Source organism: Anguilla anguilla, chromosome 12 (assembly GCF_013347855.1).
Source record: "Anguilla anguilla isolate fAngAng1 chromosome 12, fAngAng1.pri, whole genome shotgun sequence".
Lineage (NCBI taxonomy): Eukaryota > Metazoa > Chordata > Actinopteri > Anguilliformes > Anguillidae > Anguilla > Anguilla anguilla.
In genome coordinates, this window is record NC_049212.1 from 24,207,326 (window position 1) to 24,231,538 (window position 24,213).

Here is a 24,213-nt window from a genome sequence, read left to right on the forward strand (position 1 = left end):
ATACAGCCCCAACAAAAATATTAGTTTAAAGATAGTGCTGTAAGGCCCTGGATACACCAGGGAAAGATGAGAACAAGAATACTGTATAGTCTGTGGGTTTCTATTTATTTTTCAGACAAAATTATGAAAATGTAATGATGAGTAACCACACTAGTCTGACTGGTCAAATGTAGGAGACTACTCAGACACTAAAGACTAGGCTGCTGGATACTGGTGTCTTGTTTACATCATTAATGAAAGACCTCAGGGGTTTCTATCGCTGGCTTGTAGTAGATTGGAGTGAGCTTGCTAAAAAACAATCGTGCTAGCAAGCTAATGACAAAGCAAGAAAATAGCATAATAGCTAATAAGTGCTCATTTGCTTTACAGCTAAAAGGCAGGCTAGCTTCTCATCAAGTTAACTACTTTATCTACTAAGCAAGAGAATCTTCATTTGTTTTGTAGTGCCTGATATGTCACATTGTGCCTCTAACAATCAGAGCCTAGGCTATGGACGCTTCTTATTGTGATTATTTTGCCCTAAAAACATAGTGGTGGGAACACATTCAAAACACCATTAAACCTTTAACCTGTGGTCTGCAGTGTTCCAAATAAAATGGGCTTTTAGGCTGAAGACAACATATTGTCAAGGAGCCCTATAAAGGGAGGTAGCTACTTGTCTGGTTAATGAACGTTTTATCATTGACCTGGACCAGGACATCAGGAAGTGGTTAGAGGCCCCTCAGAATGAGGCTGCCCATGGACACAATGTGCTGTGAGGGAATTAGATGTGCAGAGAAGCACATTATGTTTTCATCCTTATTAAAAATGTCTTTATTTTGCTGAGATGGAGACTGAGATTAAACCACCTGGAATAGATATAAAAGGGCAGAGGGACAGATTCTGTACATGACGGGGGGGGGGGTGGGGGGGGGGCAGGTCCGACAGTCCACTCGTGTGGGCGGCACCACGGCATCGGCACAACTGGAGAAGCATAAAGTGGTCTTACCAGCCGGGCCCACGGATGCGGGCAACCGCAAACCAAACTCGCAGATGCAGCAGCCTTCACGTGTGATGATCATCAACACACTGAGACGCACCCAACCCCTCAGCCTCTGTGCAAATCAACATCATTACAATGCTGTGCTACTCTGTCTGTGGAGTGCAGTGCGGAAGTAAAGCAAGTAGTAGTAGGTCAGATTATTTTTGCAATTCTCTTTTTAATCAAAGTGTAGTGTGACGTGGCATTAATGGGTTTGTGAATGAAGTCCTGTCTCACACCTGCAGGGAAAACATGGACGATTCCAGCACGGTGCGCAAAGTCAGAGTCAGTCAGGCGGAAAGGTGTCACGCGTGCCATGCGGTGACATTCATCCGACCGATGACAGAGAAAGCGCGCAGTGACCGTCCTGCAGCCCTGGAGCGCAGGGCCCTTACGGCACATTACACTCATCCAGCCACCCGCATCACAGGCTCTTCCTTCTTAAAGCTGGGACAGCACAAAATGACCGTGAAAATGAAAAATAATTTAAAAAATAAGTAAAAGGTAAAATAACTTTAATAAAACTTCCTATGAAAAACATCTACCAAACAAAGCCTGTACATATTCAGTGTCTACAAGAAGAATTCAAGGCTACCGGTGCAAAGTACAGCAGCATCACATAAGAACCCATTGAAATATACATTACAAGCAGACTCAGAGAGCCGAGGTTCATATATATATATATGTGTGTGTATATATATATCTATATACGTATATTGCACAAAATCAAATGCAGATGTTGGAAGAGCACCTTGTAAAAAAAAACAAGTAGCTTTGAAACATTCAAAGTAAATGGTCCATAATGCTTTCTGGCTGGCAGTTCTTACCAGTGGGCTGCTTTTGAACCCACAGTACCACCCACATCTGCGGATATAAAAGACACTATTTAAAATCCACATATTCCTCATTTTAAAACATACATTCCCCTTTGAGCAGAAAACACAATAAAAGAAAGGTGACTGGTCTGGTTTCATTTTGGTCCTGGATCAAAGTTATTGGTATTATTTTCTTTTGTAAGTCCTTTGTACAATTACCACCAAAATCGTCTATGGTAACTATTTGCGTTTAGCAAACGGCATTAGACAAGTTACTATTTGAAACTGAGGACCGTGAGAGAATGGGAGAGTCATGTGACACGAAGCCTCAGACATTTACTCACTGTTCTGAAGCAGCGAGACCCGCCCAGACTCAAACCCCTGCCATGTGACCCTTGAACCCTTGGAATGAGATACCCTCTTCCTACACATCACCAACATAGGGCAATTACTGTATGCATCCCCGAACTTGAAGAGGTACTTTCTGTTTTTTCCAGACAGTCTTTTCAGGTGAAATGATTTTCAAAAAGATCTTCATTAAAAAGCAGAAGTGAATTACATGTTTAAAACACTCTTCTTTCGGTGAAATTCCGGGAACCCGACTCGAAGCATCTCAATGAGATTCCAGTGTTTGGCGGTCCAAACTGGCGGCGGCGGTCTGAACCCGGACCAAGGCTCAAGGCTCAAGGCTCTCTTTACAGTTCTGAAGTAGTCTGGCACATAGACATAAAAAACAAACAAAAAAAAGAAAACCAAAACAAAAAAGACATTTAAAAAACCCCGCAGTCTGAGGCACGTGTCTGAAATCTTCCCAAAGGAGCCATCGCTATGAACAGTTAAGAAATGCACTTTGCTCAGGCGTGTACATTTTGGCGTCGTTTAAGACTTGGGTAAAGGCGGCTTCGTGTCCGTTAACCGTGCTGGCCGTTAGCCTTTCAGACGGAGAGGATGGGACTGTCCCCTCAGACATTAGGGGAAAGATGCTTTCTATTTGTAGCTTGGAGGCCTGGCGACCTTTGACCTCAGCAACTCACCCCCCTTTTTTCTGTATTACATCTTCAAGGCTATACAGGATTAGAGCTGCTGTGCCTATGTCATTCAATCTACGTTTCCCTCTTACTCTAGCTGAAATAAAGCCTTAGACAGTCAGGGCATGGCTACAGTGTAAGGTGGAAGCAGGACCTCTTTCACCTTTCCCCCTTGGCTGTTCCACAGCAACACAACACAGGGATATCGGGTCCTTTCAGCGTGCAAATTCCGCAACACGTGATTACCATCTACACAGATATGTTACAGAATGAAGGAAACCAAAATGAACAACAGACATTGTCCTGGTCAAGGTCCACGAGGAGGCAGAGTAGCTTAGAGTGCAGGGTTTTTTTTTTGTTTAGTTTTTTTGGGTGGGGGGTGTCACTGATAGGAAGCTCTGCCCCGCTCACGTGGCGCTCCGCATCCTCAGTTCCCTTCTTTAGTGCGCTGATTGGTCAGTGGTCTGCAGTCTGGCACTAGGACCGGTTGTCTTTGGCCACATTGTGTGCCATCCAGTTCACTTTGGTGGTCCAGCTCTCTCGGAGTGCCTCGTCGAACTTCTGGCGGAATTGTTTGAGCGCTTCCTCGTCAGTCTTCCCCAGGGCCAGCGAGTCCTGCAGTCAGCAAACGCCTGTTAGTACAGCGTCACTCTCTACGCTCTCTCCGTCTCGCTCTGTCCGTCTGAGTGCAGACTCAGTCATTCCTCCAGCTCTCAGTGTTACCAGGTCTCCTGCTAATCTCCTTAGTCCAGCCTGAACACTCAGCTCCTGAACCTACACCCTACCCTTCCCTCCATCCTCCCACACTCCAAACCTCTCTCTCCTACACCGAAACCTCTCTCCTACACCCAAACTCATTTCTCCTACACCTAACCTTCTTGCCCCTACACTCCAAACTTCTCCCTCCTACACCCAACTTTCACTCTAGTACGCCCAAACCTTCTCTCTCCTACACACAAACCTTCTCTCCCTCCTACACCTCACCCTACTATCCATCCTCCGCTCCCTCTTCTCCCCCTCCCCCACCCTTCTGCGCCTCCCCGTACAACCGTGTGAGGCTGCTCCTCACCTTTAGATACTGAATGTCTTTGACAGAGGTGAGCTCTGGCAGGCCAGCGGTCAGCATCAGGGCGAACAGGGTGATGAAGAGATTCCCGTTCCTCCGGAGGATCAGGTAGGCGTCCTCGCAGTACTGCCGAAAACTGGAACAGAGAGAGCAGGCGGTTACCTCACCCCGTCAGCCCAGCAGAGAAGCTGCATCACGGGGGGGCTGACGGCTGAAGGGACGGGTACTCACCTGCCGAATTTCTCCGTGTTCCCCGTCTTGCCCTGCTGGATGACGTGGATGAAGTCGTGGGTAAGGATGAAAGGAACCCTCTCCCTTTTGATTCCAAACTTGGACTTGAAGTTCCCCAGGATATGTCCAAAATCAATGTGAAAGAGCTGAAAGACACATTCAGGCACATCAGAAAATTCTCAATCTCTGAAATTCTGAAATCCTCAGAGCTGCCTCTCGTCCCCTCCTCTCAGGGCTGAACGGGGCGGGGTTGGAAGGGTCATGTGACAGGAGCTCACCTGCCCAGTGCTGCGGACCATGATGTTGTCGCTATGCCTGTCCCCGATGCCCAGCACGTAGGTGGCTACACAGTAGCCGGCACAGGACAGGGTGAACTCCTCAATGGCACGGTCCAGGGCATCTCTGCAACAGCACAGAACCAAGGCAGTCAAACTAGCGGCTATCAGCAGCTTTAACAACAGGTGCACAGTGCCGCTCTAACTCTACATACATACATCACTTCCAAAGTGAGTGGCATTGTAGAGTACAGCACAGGTCTATTCTTCCCTGCCAACTGCTCTGGTTGAAACATGTCTTCATTTTTGCAGTATTTTAGTTTCCCATCCCAAAATATAGGTTTTATTCTGCACTCATGTACAGTACATTTCCCAGAAAAAGTATAACCATTTGCTGCATGTCACAAATATATGACGAATAAATAGTTTGGGCTTTCATTTAAAACAATATGAAAAGACAGGTCTGAAATTAGCTACTAGCGTACATGAAGAAACTGCAATGAGTAACCAGTTTGAACTTCAACTGCAGTTTTTTTGGCTTGGTGAGCATAAACTGATTCCCTGGATTTTAACATTTATTTTGTTTCGGAGATTACACAACATTACACAATATTGTTGCTCACATTTGTGTTATTCATTTAGATTGAATTTGATCAATTCTAATTTTGCAAGTAGGTCAAAATTAATATTTAAAGTTTATTATAAAAACGTCCATTTGAATGGTACCATATTATCTAGCCTCTTGATCTTATCAGACAGCCCATTCACAGACCCAGAAAGATTCATCCTGGACTCTAAACCTAAAGAACCACAATCCTGCTCCATGGTTGTCATGGCACTGCATTATCCTGCATCCCATCACAGTGGGTACGTCCTGTGCCCGTAACCATGGGATACCAAGGAGTCAGTCAGTGGGATGCCAGTCCAGCTGCACAATCGCATTCTCACTCCCACAGTCAAAGAGCGCTGCTAGCATTTTACCCAGAGTTCTTCTCCTTGAGCCAGTTGAGCAGGGCGTCTTTGTTGAAGGCAGCGGCCGCCGCCACGTTGCTGCTGGTCAGCTGGATATTGGCGATGGTCTCCGCAGCCGACACCACCTCGATCAGGCCGGACCGATCTCCCGTCGCCAGGCATCCGTAAGGCACGATTCTGCACAGACACAGTATCCGCAGCAGTCTTAATGCTACAGACCTTCATCAAGATTCGCTGTTCTCATTATCCGTATCAGATGCCTTGGTCCATATGATGTTTAACAAAATAAACTTCATTTTTAAGCAAATATAAATACCATTTAAAAAAATGTAAATGGCATACCAAAGCAGCTGCAGCCAGATAAACGATGCAAGGCTTAAACCTTTTCTTTTGGTGCCCGTGAACGCATTAAAAAGATCTTCCACTAGAGGGCCCTCCACTCCTCAGAATTTTCTAGGTGAATTTCCATGCGCTCATATTTTGTGAATTGGTAATGAAATCCAAACCTGCCTGTGGCAGCAATAAGCAGCAGGAAGATTGGATTAAATGTGTGAGTCATGAACACGTGGAGGACGTGTTGGAGGGAAAAACACTTTGACGAGCATGTGTGTTCCATTTATGCTGGAGGGATCACCTAATCCCACATTCTGGACACACATCACCAAACACGGAGAATTAGGGTCATTGCTAAAAAAAAAAGAGACGCAAAGACTAGGAGAGAGGGAGGGACAGGGAGAGAAAGCTCACCCTCCCCCTCCCACACTTCTCTTCCTCGACACCCCGGGTCCAACTTTAGGAGGACTGAGCCCCGTTTTGCAAAACAACGCTGCAGGGACTCCGCTGTCAAAACAGGCCGCATCTCATCTGGCCAGCTCCAGATGTGGAGGGCCAGTACAAAGGCAGCCGACTGTTTACAAACCGTGAGGCCTTTCTTGACACGGCGAACACTTCCTGCGACGGGTTGGAGGAGCCATCTCCCTTCCCCAACCCACCCCCCGCCCCCCCCGCGCCACGGAGAAGGGGACAGGGGAGAGGAGAGCTGGTCCTCATTTCGGCGAAGGCACCCGAGGCCCCGTCACAGCTCATTGGACCTGGCAAAGATCAGCTGGCGTGATGTCAGGCCGCAGAGAGGTTTTGGGGGGGGGGGGGGCTGTTGGCGGTTAGGGCGGCACGGGATACGTGTGGAGGAGGGGATGGATCCGATTAAGCGGACGCGGGGAGAATGTTCCGTGTGGTGTTCCGTGCTCGTGGAGAGCCGGCTGACTGCCTTCCTGGTGCAGGAGTGTGTGCGTGTGCGTGTGTGTGTGTGTGTGTGTGTGTGTGCGCGCGTGAGCGCAGGGTGGGGGGGTGGGGGGTCAGGGGTCGCGCTGACGGGGGCCTCAGCGGTGTGTCAGCTACGCCAGGCCCCCCTCCAACAGCTTCCCCTTCCCTGCAGGAGAGGATGAAAGCCCCAGAGCTGCGGCAGGAACAAACATCCCAGTTGGACAGCCTCTCGCACAAGTCAGCCCGAGGGCACGTCCTGTGGACCACCGCTCTCTCTCTTTCTCTCTCCCTTCCCTCTCTCTCCTTCTCTCTCCCTCTCTTTCACCGTCACTCACTATCTCTCACTGCCTCTCACCATATCCACTGTCCTTTCACAAACCCCTTTCTCTAAACGTCGCTTTACTTGTCTTTTATTCACTGTCTTATCATTTCCTGTCTCTCCCTGCCCTCCCGTTGAACTCTGTGGCCCGTGGGCTGACAGGGCTGCTGACAGGCCTGCAGGCAGCTCTGGCCCGCTAAGCGCCTTCTTCCTTCCTGCCTTCGACAGATCCGCTGCGCGCGGTCCAGCTGGCTGCGCAGGCAGACAGACGGACAGACAGACAGACAGCGGGGAGACGGGAGAAGAGCCAGCCGATGAAGGACAGCAGGAGACAGACAGATGTACAGCTGGGAGGATTGAGCAGGACAGAGGGCCTCTGAAACAGGGTGGGATTGTACGTGAGGTGCAGGCTTGAGATGTGTGGTGCGTGCGAGCTGTGTGTAAAGACAGGGTGGTACCGTACCTAAGGTCCAAGTTGGCCTCCTTCCAAAGCAGGTCCATCAAACCCAGGATCTGCAAAGTGAGCATATCCTGCCGCAGGTCTGGGGAGAGAGAGAGAGAGAGAGAGAGAGAGAGAGAGAGGACAGAAGAGTGGAGGTCATTTCATAATTGGTCCACAGGTATATATTCTGCAGTCATCCCTTTCATTCCCTCTATCCCTCCTCCCTCACTCACCATCTCCATTCTTGAAAATGATGCCTAGTGTGTCACCCCCCAGGAGCTTGTTGTTGTACACAATCCACAAAGGCTTCATCTTCGAATCCATGTATCTGCACTTCTCCACACTGCCACAAGGGGAGATAGAGAGAGGGAGAAAGAGAGCAGGAAATAGGCAGACAGGAAGAAGAGTACAGAGGAGGAAGAGGGGGCAAGAGAAATCCAGGTCAAGCTGCTGTTTTTGTAATATCTGCTGTCTTATGTGAACTGGTCCGGGGTTGAATTCAGGGTATTTATCCATTGAATAGGATGGGGGAAGTGAGAACCACTTGGCAAAGACACTGGATGTGGGTCATCCGTGGACCTCTACTGAACCCTCACTGTGCATCGCCTGAGCACAGCAGTCCCGAACGCAGTGCACAGGGCACATAGTACACAACTGGATAACCAAGATAAGCCTCGAGCACGTTAGCACACAGCATGAACCATTCCCAAGCTGACTGCTCTAATCGGGGCTCCAGAGGGAGGACAGCTGTACTCCCTGAACACAGCGGCTGCACACACAGGCAGCGCAGTGCATTCTGGGAAACGAGCGGGGGCTCGGGGCTGTGGGGATGAGGCGTGATGGGGAGAGGAGCGGGCTCTGTTCCGGAGCACAGTGCATGCTGGGAAATGATTGAGGGCTCGGGACTGTGGGGACGTGGAACTACGTTCAGGAAAACACGCTCAGCAAAAAAATGACATGAAAATAGTTCTAGCCAGCACTGGGAGCATTAAAAATGTAATCAGGGGGAAAAACAAGATCATATTGAAAAGACTATGCCCCCCCATAACCTCCGGTACCCCTCAAGACATTCCTGGGATATTACACAAAGCGTCTGAAGTCAGCGATTGGCAATGGCTCTATCCAACTATTATAATCCAGCTTTCATCAAGTAGCATCACAGTCTGAAAACTGGAGGGAGTAGTGGAATGTAACCTAAGGCTTTCTATTCAGCAGGACAGACCTAGAGCGCTTCAGGTCTTATTTGGGCCGTGAAGTTTATTCATTATTTGACGTTAATTTTACCAGGACAGTGCAGAGCCTCTCGGCTGTCCTGGGGTTAGCGCAAAGTTTCACTGTTGTCCTTGGCAACAGTTAAATAATGACTGCACAACTCTGCTTTTATGGATTATACACTATGGCACCTGCAGTCTTACCGTCAGACTAATGACTGCTGCAGGCAGGGACACATGCTTCTAGAACATGCTGACCTAGTACATTTATGGCATTCTTATGCCCCACCTATGGTACATATAAAAACCATATCCTCAGACCCACCAGCTACTTGAAACACTCAACCCTGCTCTAGCACCCACTATGGCTTTATGTGTTTAATACCTCTCCGTAAATTATGTATTAACAACGGAATGTGACCCTAATGACTTGGCGTCAGCTCTTTGCTGCCTAAACCTTTCTGTATACAATTATGCAAGTCCCTCTGGACAAGAGAATCCTCTAAACACAAAAACGCATGCAAGCATGTGCACTCATCGCTACACAAAGTCCATAGGAAATAACTCCATCACCTGCCATGAGAGGCATGTAATCACAGGGGACATTTGTTTCCTGTGATTTCACAGGAAGCGAAGAACGCGCTGCACCGGCGACCCGACCCCTGACCCCCGGCTTACTTGATCCCTGAGAGGATGATGCTGGGGTTGAGGGGGGAGTGGAGGTCGGACAGCGTCTCGGTGTAGCCAGTCTGCCGCAGGCAGGTCATCATGGCCTCTTTGGTCAGCATGGCCTCCTTGGTCTTGTTTCGGGCGTTTTTGATGGTGCCCAGCTTGATCAGCTCGTTCACCGCCTTCAACTTGTTTAGCGCCTCCACCTAAACGAAGTGTTAAAATGTACAAGTGGCACACTGCAGTGAGTAAGAAGAGCTCTGCTGCCCTGAAGGGAAACCAAAGGGCTGTGTGAAGGGACAGGGCTGGACAGGATGATGGTGGTGGGGGTTGTGGGGGGGGGGGGGGGGGCGGAGGGGTGGCTAAGGTGGGTCTGGAGGTCAGACAAAAGGTCAGCCTGCTGTCACTTAAATCTGTGATCTATAAACATGTTCGTAAAATATAGGTGTCACAGCTTTGTCGGTACTTGAAATCATAGTAACACTAGGCTGAGTAGGCAAGAGTACTGAATTAGGGCAGTGAACAGGTACGAGTCCTGAATAAAGGCAGTGATGAGGTGACTATGACTGCACAGTAGAGGCCGGCCCTACCTGTTTCTTAAGGACCTCAATGTGAGGGATGCTGCCGCGACAGTAGGCCTCCAGGATCAGGGCAAACTGCACGGAGACGGCGGGCATGTGGATCTCTGACCTGCAGGGCACAGAGGACAGCCACCGTCAGGAACGAGCATCAGGGAGGAGCAGCAACAACAAACAGAGCGCCCCTCTCACGGAGGTGCCCTGCGGGTCCCTCTTAACACATCCGCCTGACCTGTGATGGGCTGGGTGACCCCCCCATCCCCCCTCTCCCAGGGCACAGTGGGAACACAGGCAGGCAGCAGGGGGGGCTGGGTGTTTGTGTGTTCTACAAACCCCACTGGTGTAGTCTTACATAATAAAAGGACCCCCCTTGTACACAAATGCACACGCGCACGCAGATGCACGCACACACACACACACACACACACACACACACATGCACGCGCACACCCTGCACACACCTTAGATGCCAGAACAGGAAGTGTCCGATCTTGCGGTTGGCCTGGGCCCGCTCCAGCAGGAAGCGGGTCAGGGCACAGTCGTAGTAGGGCTCGTAGCGCAGGACCTGGACCAGCTGCAGGAGGTACTGGGACAGCTCCTCATCGCTGTCCGAAAGCAGAGAAGAAGAGGCACTCTCACACAGGGGCCAGATGTGGGCCTGCATCACAGCGTCTGTACGAGCAGCTGTAACCGAGCGCTTTACAAAACCTGCTCCGCAATTCCTCATCACCACTCATTCAAGTCATTAAAGCTAACTGTTTCCCTGGCGGATGCTGCAGAAGCTGACTGAACACAGGGCCAGATAAAATCTGAATGGGACATGTACACAATGTGCACGATGTACACAAGCACTGCAGCCTTCTGCCTCTACAGCAGCAAGCTCAGAGACACTTTCATCCAAAACAACTTTTATCCAAAACAACAAAGTGCATCCCGAAGGTCATTGGAATAGCTACACAACACTGGCTCTGATAAGAGACAATTCCCATTAAGTATCAGTTACCCATCACCGTGAACATCAAGTCCAGTTCAGGCAGTCAGCATAGGCTAAGTCAGTAAAGTTATGGCAAATCAGACTACAAGAGAGGCATGATTAAGAGAGATATGATAAAGGGCTACAGGAGCTCTCCGGTGTCGGCGACGCGGGCGCCCGGTCGCGGCTGAGGGAAGAGCGTGCGGGTCAGGGCGGGGCGGAGTTCTTACCTCATGTGCCTCAGGCAGGCGACGGCGTACTCCCGCACGTACTGGTCGGGGTAGTTGAAGTCCAGCAGCTCCAGGGCGTCCCGAGGGCTGAGCTTGGGCCAGATCTGCAGCAGGGCCTGCAGCTGCCAGAGGGAAAGAGAGCCGGGCCCAGGGCCGTGAGCCTCAGAACCGGAACCATCGCGGCACATCAGCGCAGTACAGCACAGCCCCAGTTCTCACATCCGTCTGGCTCCACCATTACTGCTGCCTGGTATTAATAGAAGTGGAATGAACTTCTATTATAGCATTTAATTCAAGGGATTAGAGTTCAATTGAAAATGCAGAGTGCATTTCTTTTTCGCCATTCTGAATCAAGACGCGGTTTTAACCGGGTTAACAGCCATAGGAAATTCCTCTGCAATTGCCTGCGAAGCTGGCGTGACAGCTTACAGCTGGATGTATAAGCCTTCCATTAGCAAACAACACGGGATTTCCATCAGGCTGTTCGGCTTTGAACTGCAGTCGGCCTAATAACATGCCTTTATTGTTCTCTAATCACACTTAATCTCGCTCCGAGCCGGTTTGCTGCTCATTGTCGCAGTTCTGTCTGCAGAAAGCCGCGGCACGCTGGCACGCAGAAGCAATTCCCCGTTCTGTGAGGAAGTCTGTGCACTTCCCCGTCCCTCCCGTCCCCCCCCCCCCCCTCCCCGGGCAGGTAGCCCCCGCACGGCGCTCGTCCGAATTATGCCCCGATACCCGACACCGGCCTGGTAACGGAGAGCCGGCCCTAATGAGCTCTAACTGCCTTCATTAGCCCAGTTACTGTAATCCAGCTCCAGATCAGAAAAACATGCCCTTCATTCTCCAGCTGCTTCTGAACAATGCCTGAACTATTGGCCTCTCTCGGCCTAATGGCTTAATTAAAAATAACATACTTCACAAAGCACCTTTAGCAGGAACAAAGTTTAAATCAATATGTCATTATAGTGCAGTGCTCTACATGGTAATGACATTAACCGCAGAGGGGGGAAGAGCAGGGATAAATTGAATAGGTGCCTGTACGTCCAGGCCTCAGGACATGTTATTCTCAGGGGAGGGAGCGGGGGCAGCAGGCATTTCAGGGTGGGCGGGCCCCAGTTATGCCCACACCACAGGCCCCGCCCCTCCGCTGTCTGACTGAGGCAGGAGCCGGGCGAGCCGAACAAAATCACACATTTCTCGATTCTCTCACGAGGCTTCCTGCCAGAGGAACGGGCTGGTCTCGCACTCATTTCCCTCCCGGTGTTAGAGCGCACTGGGCTCCCGCTGAAGGTTGCCCTGACAACGGCTCTGCGACCAGGGTCGGTAAGCGGTTGGGGGGTGCTGTGCGTACCGCAGACACTCGGTGCCATTTGACTAGCAGGTTGCGGTTCCTGGATTTATCGCCGATAGCCCTGGAAACGTAATGGGCTCATCCAGAACCCATTAGAATCTGATGACTAGCAGTGGAGTTTCTTTGATGAGAAACAGACCGAAACGTTCTTTCCACACACTAAACCCTGGCTTGCAATACTGACGGACGTCACAGGGAGACAGAGAGACTGAAAGAGGGAGGGAAGGAGGGACGAAGAAGAGGCGTGGAGATAATGAGATAAGGCTAGACAGAGATAAAAGCGAGATAGGCCTCTGAGAGTGATAAAGAAAGGAATGGAGAGGAGGAGCAGGCTCAGGAAAGCGGGAGGAGATAAAGAAGGGGGAGGGGGCCTTGTTGAGTTGTGCTGCGTTGTGTGTGGGGCAAGAGCATTGAGATCAGGGTGGGTACGTGGCAGTCCCAGTGCAGAGGTCAGGAGGTCAGCCTCAGCAGTGCGCAACACACACACACACACACACACACACACGCGTACACACGCGTACACACGCACACACGCACACTGCATGGGCAGGCTGTGAGATATCCAATGCGCATTCCTGTGAAATCTAATTTGACCGAGGAACAAGGCTCACAGTGCACCTCAGAGGCAGCAGAAGTAGTACTCAGAGCGGTACTCTCATCCTGTGCTCGGCCATTCTGGCTCTAATGTCCAGCTGAAACCCCAAACGGCTCATTTCAAATACTGAAAATAGTAGCATTTCTGGAGGAGTGAAATGGGCCGATTGAAAACTCGGCAAAGGAAACGGCTCCCTCTGCACGGTCACATTTATCGTTTGTGCTTAGTGATAGCTGACAGGATGGGTGTGACTGCCAAACAGCTGTTGTCTCAGCTAGAACACCGGTGAAAACAGAACGGACGATTATACTGGTTACGAAAGGTTAATTATAGGTTACTATGATCTTTGGGAATGGGAGGAACTACAAATGCCTGGTATATTCATCTAATCAATTTCACACACAACTGCCCAGGTACATTCTGACACTGTGAGGTGATTTGTCAGTCTGACGTGAGCTACCTGTGCCATATCCTCGTGTTTGCTCCATTTCACGGACAGCAGCAGTTTGGGAAGGGATTGGGGAAAGTTCTCCCGGCAGTCGTAGCGTAGTGTCCAGATGAGGTCCTTCTCGTTCTCGCACAGCTGGGACAGAGGGTCTCTCTCCATGATCTCCTTCAGCTCTATGTGAAACTTCTTACCCCCGCGGCCCTGCACACAAACCATTACAAGGGATCATCACCAGGTGGCGACATTGTGTAAGAATTCACAAACCAGTTGAAAAGGCAAGTCCCAGCATGTCCTCAGAGTCACATAAGATTATATAACCTGTCAAATTTCTGCAGTCTGCACAAGGAAGAGCACATGCATGTAAATTTAATAAAAACACACCATGCCAATTTAAGTTAAAATTAACTGAATGCCTTTTGGCAATAACTATCCTCTCACCCAAAGCCTTGCAGGAACTGTTGAGACAAGCGAACAAAGACAAACACTCACCACCATAGGCAAGGAGTCGCTGCCACGGGCAATCTCCGCAGCTTTTTCCAAAATCTGTGTGGGCGTAATTAAAGAAAAATCAGCCTAAACACATCTCAGTTCAAACACGAGTATAAGGAACACAGTTTTCTGAACTGCAGTGAGAAAAAGATCTACTGTTACTGCAACAAGAGCAGCCCTCCAAAAACAACAGCAGGAGATTCATGTTGCTCTCACCTGGGAGCAAAGGTCAGGACCGTTAAGCAATTAGACACTCCAGCTTTTCAGAGTAGCAGTACATTTTCAGTACATACTCCAACATAGGAATGCAAACGCCAACGTAGATTGGGGACAAACGTAGGCTCTATGCTTGCATACAATACGTGCATTTATTGGCTTCTTTTCGTCCAGTTTGAGGTTATATACTGCTTAATCCACAAGGTGGCAGCCATTGCTCAAAGCAGTTGGATATGATTACTTCTGTATTTACGTTCAGCGCCTCAAATGGAAACGCGTGGAATTGCACCCGTTTGCATAGTGTTAAAAAATTTGGACTACACACTTTGCTACAAATGAATGCGAGAAACGCCCCTTTCGGTGCCTTGCATCTTTGTACAGTGCAACAAATGTGTGTAGTCAGGCAGTACACTGCAAAAGCTGTGTGTAGTCAGACAGTGACAGTGTAAAAGCTGTGTGTAGTCAGACAGTAACAGTGTAAAAGCTGTGTGTAGTCAGGCAGTACACTGCAAAAGCTGTGTGTAGTCAGACAGTAACAGTGTAAAAGCTGTGTGTAGTCAGACAGTAACAGTGTAAAAGCTGTGTGTAGTCAGACAGTAACAGTGTAAAAGCTGTGTGTAGTCAGACAGTAACAGTGTAAAAGCTGTGTGTAGTCAGACAGTAACAGTGTAAAAGCTGTGTGTAGTCAGACAGTGACAGTGTAAAAGCTGTGTGTAGTCAGACAGTAACAGTGTAAATGCTGTGTGTGGTTGAACAGTAACAGTGTAAAGGCTGTGTGTAGTCAGACAGTAACAGTGTAAAAGCTGTGTGTGGTTGAACAGTAAGAAGTGGACGGTGGGCTCACCTTATCGAAGGGAGGGAAAACGACAGGGGAGGAGGAGTATTCAGGCAACTGGATGTGCAAAGCAGTAGCGTTCTCAGTGTATGGGTTGGTCTGTATGGTGCCAATGGGATTCAACATCTCTTCAAGTTCATCTGAAGGACAAAAACACATGATCTGAATCACAGAAACCAAATTTACAATGATGACTAATGAAAAACACAAGAGTGTTTAAACAGTGATGGATATGCAGTGGTGTGGGGGTCATTTTCCTGCCATGGTTTGGGTGCACTCATAATCTTAGGTTGAGTCAGTTGCTACCTAATGGTGTAATCATCTCCACTGAAGTGATTGTGGAACATTCTGGAACGAAGACATAATTTTTTACTTTAATAGGAGATGTCACATTCCTGTAGAATTCCAGACATTAGAAGACTGCATGTCACCATGCATACAGGCCAAACTGGACACATACAGTGCAACACCCTACTAAGCAACTGTACACTGGTGTTCTCAGTGTTTTGTTCACTAACTGCATATCAGTCTCAGACCTGTAAGCTTCCTCTGCATGTTGCTGTGAGGGGTGTGAACATGAGTGCATGTGTGTGAGTGTGTGAGTGCAAGGGAGCTTTTAAGTGTAGTATGAGCTTCAGCGACCATATGCGTGTGTGTGTGTGAGCACATGTGTGTTCCTACCAGGAAAAGAAGACCAGCTGTGCAGAATGATGTCTCCAGTCTTTAGCTGTCCTTTGTAGTCAAACACCATGGTGTTGACCCAGGCAATGGGATAGTGCTGCCAAGCAAAGAGAAACAGACACATGCAGCATGGTCAAGTATAACACAAACCACATTCCTCCAAATGTCCTCCATGATACTGGACCTTGTCCGAACCCAAGAACCCCCGTACGTCACCCGACTGTACAGAACTGCGTAAGGCGAGCTGGACTCTGCTCTGAAGAGAGCAGAAGCATCAGGCGCTCAGAGGACGACGCACGATGGACGCGATCGGACGAAACGCGGGGCGCGGGATGGAGCCGGCCTGCTGCGGCGCATGCGGGCGAGGGGCGTGGGGGGCGAGGGGCGTGCGGGGCGAGGGGCCCGGGGGGCGTGCGGGGCGCCGTGTCGAGCACGGTGCGAGACGGGATTAAACCGTGGCTTTCGCCCCGCAGGAGCCCGCGCCCCCGGGCCCGGGCGGAGGGGGGGCCCTGGGGGCTTCAGTAAGGGATCCGTACGGGCTGAGAGTCAGGGACGCTGCACAGCTGCAATGTGAGCAGGGCAAGCGCAGCATAAAAAAAGGAAGAGAATACTCGCATAGCCTCACGTGGACCTAACGAAAACCGCAATGAGAGAAAAAGTGCTGATGCCAGTTAACAGAGCGCGAGTATTCAATGTCTTCTGCCTGAAGGGTATCCACAGGGGTGGGGCAGGGGTGGAGCTGCACTGTAAAAGTGGATGTAAATGTGGGTCTGGAAGTATCAGCCTGAGCTGGGCCATGAGACAAGTGAGGGTAAGAGCCAAAAAGCCCTGCGTACTACGGAAACCCCAGAGGCTCCTACCACTTTTCCGGCCTTGCGGATGGTCTGGTACTTGTGGATGTGGGCGTTCTTGGTGGACTTCTGCTTCTTGACCTTGTCCATGACGGCGTACACGACGAAGCAGAGGCGGGCCATGCGGGGCAGGTCGCTGACGGCGATGTCGAAGTCCAGCGTGCGGTTCCACACGTGCTCGCTCCGCCCGCTGCTCTCGCTGCTCACCGCCGGCTTGCACAGAAGCTCCGTGCCGTGGAAGAGCCCCGCCCGCACGTGCACCTGGAATGGGGGGGGGGGGGGGGGGGGCAAGAGAAATCCAGGTCAAGCTGCTGTTTTTGTTTTTGTAATGCTTGTTGTATTGAGAGTGATTGCAGTGTAATATAAGGTAATATTTAGAGAGAACAGTGAGTGAGCAGTGTATTCTGTGTCCCGTGTACCGTAGACATACGAATGAATGACAGACTGGGGGAAATAAGCCTTGCAATGACCCAGGTATTACATAATCCCCCCAGTCACTTGTTCCAAACTTCTCCATTCTGCCAGGAGAACGCACTGATGGAGTGTGTAATAAAGGGTGCAGAGAATTAGGGCTGCAGTAAAACAGCGGCACAGATTAACAGAGCTGCAGTGAAAGAACAAAGTGCAACAAAACCAGCGTTACAGGACTAGTGAGAGTAACAGTAGAGCAGTATAACAGGCCTACAGTGTAACAGTAGGGCAGTACAACAGGCCTACAGTGTAAAAGTAGAGCAGTATAACAGAGCCACAGTGTAAAAATAGAGCAGTCTAACAGGCCTACAGTGTAACAGTAGGGCAGTACAATAGGGCAACAGTGTAAAAGTAGAGCAGTATAACAGAGCCACAGTGTAAAAGTAGAGCAGTCTAACAGGCCTACAGTGTAACAGTAGGGCAGTACAATAGGGCAACAGTGTAACAGTAGGGCAGTACAACAGGAATAGAGTAACAGTAGATCAGTCTAACAGGCCTATAGTGACAGGGCAAAAGCAGTGTAAAAGCAGACCAGTCTAATGGGGCTACAGTGACAGGGCTGTAGTGTTATAGAGGGATGTTCTGAAAGAGTCTCATGTCTCTCACCTTGGCAGTCTCCTCTGCATTGACTTTGCACCCTTTGACCAAAACGATCTTAAACAGTGCATGGACATCCCAAACACAAGTCTGCACTTGCTGGAGAAAAAAGGAGAGGGAAAAAGTTGAATGAACAAGAAGCTTAAAAAGTCCTTCAGCAAGGCCAAATTCCCAGCGAATGTCAAGCGGATCAAATGAATGGTGAGGCAGGTCAATGTAGAAAAGGTCAGTGCTTACAGGGGGGAATAAACGCACACACACACACAATCACATGACTCCCCCTAGCACTGCTGCCGACAATCAAACCCACAACATGAATCAGACGCTCAGTTCCTGGAACTTTTGAGACGCACATTTCCTCGATTCGCTGATGTGTGTGACGGCGGAGTCATGTGGCGCCTGCCACTGCAGGCAGGGGGGCCATCTCCCCAGCGGGCTCATTAACATTCCATTCTGGCCAGCGAAGCCGGTTGCCACACACACGACGCGACTGGGTGAGCGGTCACTCAAACAAAGAGCCAGTCGCTGCTACAGAGCTAGAAATACTAGTTTGGTGGCAACTTTCAATTTGATAGCAGTTGCACCGCTACATTGCGGCACTGCCTCGACAATCTAACAGGACACAGATAGGATCTTCTACTTCTATCACAGCATCCTCTATCTTAGATAAGCACATTCAAGTAGAGAGGACAGGCCATTAAGGCCCACGTGTAGGCCTGCCACTTAGGCACTGTTTGTCCTCTTTGTGTGTGTTTTACCTTCATTCACATGGGGGGAGCAGAGAGAGTTACAGATAGAGGTGGGACCCCAGGGCAAAGAGCCATAAAGGGGAAGCTAATGTCTGACCCCACAGGGGGATTCACATGGGATTCCTGGGCTGATAGAAGGCTGCCCTACGCACTGTGCTACACAGTCTTTTAAGGAAAAATATGGCACTTGTGCACCGAACCATAATGGAAATTTTGTCATTATTGATAATGATAAACTTAATTTATGATGCACATCTCATACTTTTAAACAGAAAATACAAAATCTGAACTAAGATGAATGATAGCAGTAAATGCAGTAATGGAAATCTTAGAAATGTTATAATGACACAAGCCTTAATTATCGATTGCCGACATGATCACATAGAATTAAATATGGATCTGGACAAATATGCAGGTCAGGACCCAGCACAGATTGCTCTAGTAAATAGTTCAGCGCTGCGCTGTGTCTGGAGTGGAGGGTAAGGGAGACATGTGATGAGGCTGGGGGTGGGGGTGAGGAGGGGGGGGGGGCATTGCTGGTCTGATTACTGTCCCTCTGAGCATCGCCTAGAAGATGAAACAGTCAGGATGAGAGGCACCATTAATGAGGGCGGTGTTATTTACACACTTATGGCCCTGCTGGGAAACACATCCCAGCAAATCATTTACCTCCAATTAAAAATCCTACTGACCTTTCAACTGAGAGAAAAGAGGCATAAATACATCAAAGAGTAGAAAAGCTCTTTCCATTTTTCTCCCTGTTAAAACAACAGCTGCATTTCTCATCGAAGGAGAATATGGGGGAGACAATAGAATTATTGATATAGATGGCTGTGGTCACTGATAATGCTAATGGTGGTGAACATAATCTTTTATCGGTGACCATGAATGGACAATCAATGCCGTTGAAAGGAAAAAATACAGACGCTGAGAACACCGAGACACCAGACACAGTGGAACACTGAGACACCTGACACAATAGAACACTGAGACACCAGACACAGTGGAACACTGAGACACCTGACACAATAGAACACTGAGACACCAGACACAGTGGAACACTGAGACACCAGACACAATGGAACAAAGAGACATCAGACACAATGGAACACAGAGACACCAGACATAGTGGAACAGTGGGACACCAGACACAATGGAACACTGAAACACTACATGCAGTGGAACACTGACAGACCAGACAGTAGAACACTGAGACACCAGACACAGTGGAACACAGGGACACAAGACATAATGGAACATTGACACCAGACACAAAAGAACACTGAGACAGCAGACACAAAGGAACACTGAGACAGCAGACACAAAGGAACACTCAGAAACCAGGCATAAAAGAATACCGAGACACCAGACAGTGGAACTCTGTGACACGGCCAGAACAGACACACTCGAACAGTGCGATATCAGACACGCCAAACACTCACAGAGGGTCCTCTCCTCTTGGGAGGCAGGGGCAATGGAGCGTTGGAGGTCTTGCGGTTGACCACAGCTCCAATGGCCGAGATCTCCTTCTTGAACAGTTCCTGAACCGTGCTGCTGTGCACCAGGGTGAGATGTGGACTCTCCTTCGCAATCACACAGGACTTTATGTACTGGGGAACATGGACGGAAGGACAGACAGTGAGGATAACTGACACAGACACAGACAGGAGGGCACTGACGACAGCCTGGCTCAGCCTACCACACACATTACCTGAGGGTTCTAAAGCCTGGTGACATTCTCCTGAAAGAAGTGAAGCATGGAAGCAAAAATATTCCAACGTCATGGATGCCAGCAGCTTGACCTTGCAAGGTCAGAGACTGCTTCTTAGCAAAGGTCAGGCTTCCATTTAAGACTTTTCTTGAAAGCGATATAGATGAGAGTCACTGCATGGTACACCGGCCAGGGGGTGCGCTTGAGTGAGCATACCACTCGCTAATAATTAATGCGAGGAGGTGGGGGGGGAGTGGCCATTAATGGGGTCAGCTGACGCTCTCAGGAAGAGAGGACGATATGCCTCATGAGCAGGTATTCTACAAGTACACTTCTATTAAAAAACAGGATTAAACCCCAGAATTTACCTCAGCTGACCTTCAACTTGACTTTACATTAATGTCATGACTTTGCACTGACTTTTCAAACTGCAGAAAAGGTTACCCTGAGGATCCAATTACCATCAATATTCTAAAGGCTCAGTGCTGAGGGTGCAAGTATGCTCATTAAGGCTTTAACAAAATTAGGCTGCTGGCTGCACTGTCCAGGACTCTCCTTTAGTGGTAGGGGGTGGGAGAGGCAGGCACAGAAAACACGGTGAATTCAGCCTATTCCCATCTTTTAATATGCATGCCACACTACATGAATAACCCAACACCCCCCCCCCCCTCAAAGAAAAGGTGCAGGGACATGCATTTCCTCAAAATATTCCTTTAATATGATAAATGACACACTGCAGACTGAACCCTTCCTGCAGGGTAACAATATGGCCAAATGTGTGTCACCCCACATGCCTCCCAGCTGCACTGAATACTGCCATGGACTGGATTTAATATTGAGAGTGTGGCACGTGCATCGCTGTGGCACAAACAAGCACTTAAGCAGAAGGTTCGTCTTCCTCAATTTCTTAAAAAGGTCGATCACAAACAAAGCCTTTGTTCAATCAAGAGTGTTCCTTTCAAGTGGCTATGAATCACTGAGCTCTGTCCTGCTACGTCAGCAATCTGGTGGCTACAAATATCTGCTAGGACAGTTTATGAGCATAGCTGACTCATTCTTAATACTAAAACTACACAATCAGCTTTATTTTCATTCTTACACAAAGAGCTAATTTTGCCAGAGCCTGGGCCTACAAGAGCCCTGTTGGAGGCTACGCCCCTTTGCTAGAGTACGCAGTCCGATAGTTTATTGTCCTCAGTGAGGAAATTCTTTTTCAGAATTGGTGCCAAAACATGACATATTGAATCATCCGCTAAACAGCAAAGGTTGACATTGACATAACACAACAACATAGCAGGCACACTGAGCTAAGCTACTGAGCTAAAGTTGAGCTAAGCCAAAATCACAATAGGAGGGGAGTGTTGTTAAGTTTATTTATGGCAGAGGGTACAAAGCTTTTGCTGAAGCACACGCGTGTCCTGTATCTGGAGCCCACGGTGAGGTCCATGGCGTTTTGTGGCTAAGCCACTCCCCAGAGTTCCGCGCCACGCAGTGCTCACCTTGTAGTGGACGAGGGGGTGCTCTCCGAACAGGAACTCCAGCTTTCCGCTGACGCGCAGCACGTACTCGCTCCAGCCTATCTTCTCCTCCTCCGGCCCGTGAGTGGTCAGCCACTTCCGCACCGCCTGCTCGGTCAGCTCGTTGGGCGTGGTGTTGGGGGCCACCTTCAGGCTGACGGTGTCCTGGCGACGCGGGGGAGGGGGGGTGGGAGGAGAAGGAAACGCACGTGAGCGCCGCGGGAAACACCTCGGCCAGTGCCTGAGCTCGCATGAAAGGGGCGGAGAAGCGGACGGGAAGCGAGTGGAACATCGCACCGCATCATCGGCGAATCAGCCGGGGGAACCAATCGGGATTACGCAAGAGACTTCTCGTACGCCGCACAGACAGGCCCATGCATGCGCGCACCCTCACCTAGAGACACGCCTCTGTATCTGCACTCTGAACACGGAGCTGCCATCTAAACACGGACGCCCTGCTGTAAGAGCCCTGCACAGGCCACGCGGGGTCCTGCCCCGGATGGCTGGGTTCCTGGGCCCTGCGCAGATTTATGTCCGGCCTCGATGGCGGCAGACTGCGCCGGGCGCCTGTCGCGTGTCGTTTCACACGCGGAGAGGCCAAAGGATAAATCAGCCCTGGCTTCCGACTGGCAGACGGGAGCGGGAACAGCCGTGGCGCTCACCGCCGATTTGGCCCGCTCTGCCGGGTGGCGTTCGTCACGCCTTTCAGGAACTTTAACGGTCCCCTCCCCCTCTTTGCGCTGTGCTCCATTCAGCTCTGAGAGGAACAGCAACTTCTCCCGCATTGTTGAAGACAAGAAGCGGGTTCCCCGGCACAAACTGTCCTCGAGAGCGCCGAATCGCTGGCCTGTCTGGCGGCTGATTAATGAACACGGTACACAAGCGCGAGTCCTGCTCCCCATTGGCCCAGAATCCCAGTCACTGCACGCTCCAGTCCGGCTGTGACTGGAAGTCTGCGTAGCAAAGCGCTTGATGAAAAACCAATTCTGACAGAGAACTACTTATGCTAATAGAGTACTGTCTACCCACTGGGGAAGCACTCAAGCTCGGTTTGAGTTGAATTAACACTGAATATTTCAGTGTGATGCAATAGGACCCAACTGACACACAATAGTAGGGTGAAGCCCGGGTCAGCCCGACCTCCTTCTGTTAGCCTGTGCACCCCAAGGGTGGTATGCCAAGGTTTGGTCAGGAGGCACCAAAGGGATAAGAGCACCCAACAGCGAGGGCTGCCCCTCTCCTTTAACTGCCGCCAAGTGCTCCGAGCGAGCGTATTTGTGAAAGTGCTTCAGCTTTAGCCGTAGTGCTACCTGCATAGGTGCAAGTGGCTTAGCAACGATGCACAAGCACAGTACAACAGGCCAGTTCCCAAACAGGGGGAAGGTTTTAAAAAAATCCCCCCAAAATTCCCAACACAAAAAAGTGAGTCCCTCTCTGCCTTTCTTAGGAAGCTGTGTAACATCTTACAGAAGAGCAAGGCACGGCAAGTAATTCTGAAAGGGCCAATATTAAACCAAAAGACTGAGGACACTACCAAGAACTGATTGTTTTCATTATTTATCAACGGCTAGTACAATTATGCTATTCCATTTATACTTCTTATTCAAGAATACATTATGGCCTTCACGCTGCTCGGTATCAATTCCACCAGCTTAAGCAACATCTCATCTTCCATTTTCTCAACACTTCCTATAGATGATTGCACTTCAACTGCTCTTACAGGTTTTTGATTGGATTCAGGTCTGGTGACTGTGCTGGGAATGCCATCCTAATAAGCTCCCCTTGCTGTCAATAGTGTATTCCTGAATACCTGAAGAGGTGTAACTGGAGAATCGTAATTGCATTATTCCTCCAACGAAAACAACCCAGTCTAGTGATCTCTGACTTTTGGTCCCCACTGTATAACTTGGACATATTTATATTGGTGGACAAAGGGCAGTACACAGCAGTGGAGATCAACTCAGAAGAATAACGGTCGAGGCCTGACGGTGAAAAGGAAAAGCAGCAGGCCTACTGCGGTTGGCCAGAAGCTCGCCGCCTTAGTTGCAGATTTGTGTTGCCCACCGCTCGGCAGGCAGCGCCACTTCCTGTTCCCGGGGCGGCGGGCCCCGGTGGGTCTGTCTGGTCGGCCCGCCTGGCTCGGCAGTCAAAAAGTATTTACAGCTCCTCGCGTTTACTGCAGTCGTGTGACTGAACGTGAGCCCTGGACGCAGCACAGAGGGCCTCTGTGACAGTGTTCAGGCTCAGGCACAGAGCCCATCGCTCCTGGCGTATCACTGTAGGGGCCTGTGGCTCTGACACAGAGCTCCTGTTCAACGGGGCCCGGCCTCACTGCGCCGTCAGTCCTGCACGAAAACCGCTCCGTCTTTCGCACATAAAGCCAAAACAAAACAACAACACCCCGTCCCCGCAACTGCAAAGTCACTGAGCAGATGTGTGACCTCAACGGTAAAGTCAACAGCAATGACATCACCTATAATGAGCGCTCAGCTGTACTCACTGCTAAATGCCACCATTGTAGGAAATGGCCATTAGGCATTATGGATTGAGTCCTCTGAATTGGTCCAGTGAAGTTAAGCTGCATATGCCATCTACATCCTATGCTGCTG

At 49.8% G+C, this 24,213-nt stretch overlaps 1 protein-coding gene across 2 annotated transcripts in view; it reads right to left on the minus strand.

The window, feature by feature from the left end:
- Window positions 1-1,209: 1,209 nt before the first annotated feature.
- The window catches only part of pik3cb (phosphatidylinositol-4,5-bisphosphate 3-kinase, catalytic subunit beta), a 60,329-nt gene continuing 37,325 nt past the window's right edge, over window positions 1,210-24,213 (minus strand). For both annotated transcript variants that reach the window (XM_035385106.1, XM_035385105.1), the window contains exons 6-24: window positions 21,587-21,769; window positions 19,819-19,986; window positions 17,637-17,726; window positions 16,569-16,820; window positions 15,709-15,805; window positions 15,037-15,167; window positions 13,977-14,030; window positions 13,500-13,688; window positions 11,094-11,215; window positions 10,352-10,495; window positions 9,903-10,002; window positions 9,322-9,518; window positions 7,666-7,775; window positions 7,454-7,532; window positions 5,418-5,585; window positions 4,440-4,563; window positions 4,162-4,307; window positions 3,934-4,066; window positions 1,210-3,479 (exon numbers count right to left, since the gene is read on the minus strand). In XM_035385106.1, coding sequence (XP_035240997.1) covers window positions 3,342-3,479; window positions 3,934-4,066; window positions 4,162-4,307; window positions 4,440-4,563; window positions 5,418-5,585; window positions 7,454-7,532; window positions 7,666-7,775; window positions 9,322-9,518; window positions 9,903-10,002; window positions 10,352-10,495; window positions 11,094-11,215; window positions 13,500-13,688; window positions 13,977-14,030; window positions 15,037-15,167; window positions 15,709-15,805; window positions 16,569-16,820; window positions 17,637-17,726; window positions 19,819-19,986; window positions 21,587-21,769 — 2,625 coding nt within the window. In that variant the 3' untranslated portion in view covers window positions 1,210-3,341. The remainder of the gene's footprint in view (window positions 3,480-3,933; window positions 4,067-4,161; window positions 4,308-4,439; window positions 4,564-5,417; window positions 5,586-7,453; window positions 7,533-7,665; window positions 7,776-9,321; window positions 9,519-9,902; window positions 10,003-10,351; window positions 10,496-11,093; window positions 11,216-13,499; window positions 13,689-13,976; window positions 14,031-15,036; window positions 15,168-15,708; window positions 15,806-16,568; window positions 16,821-17,636; window positions 17,727-19,818; window positions 19,987-21,586; window positions 21,770-24,213) is intronic.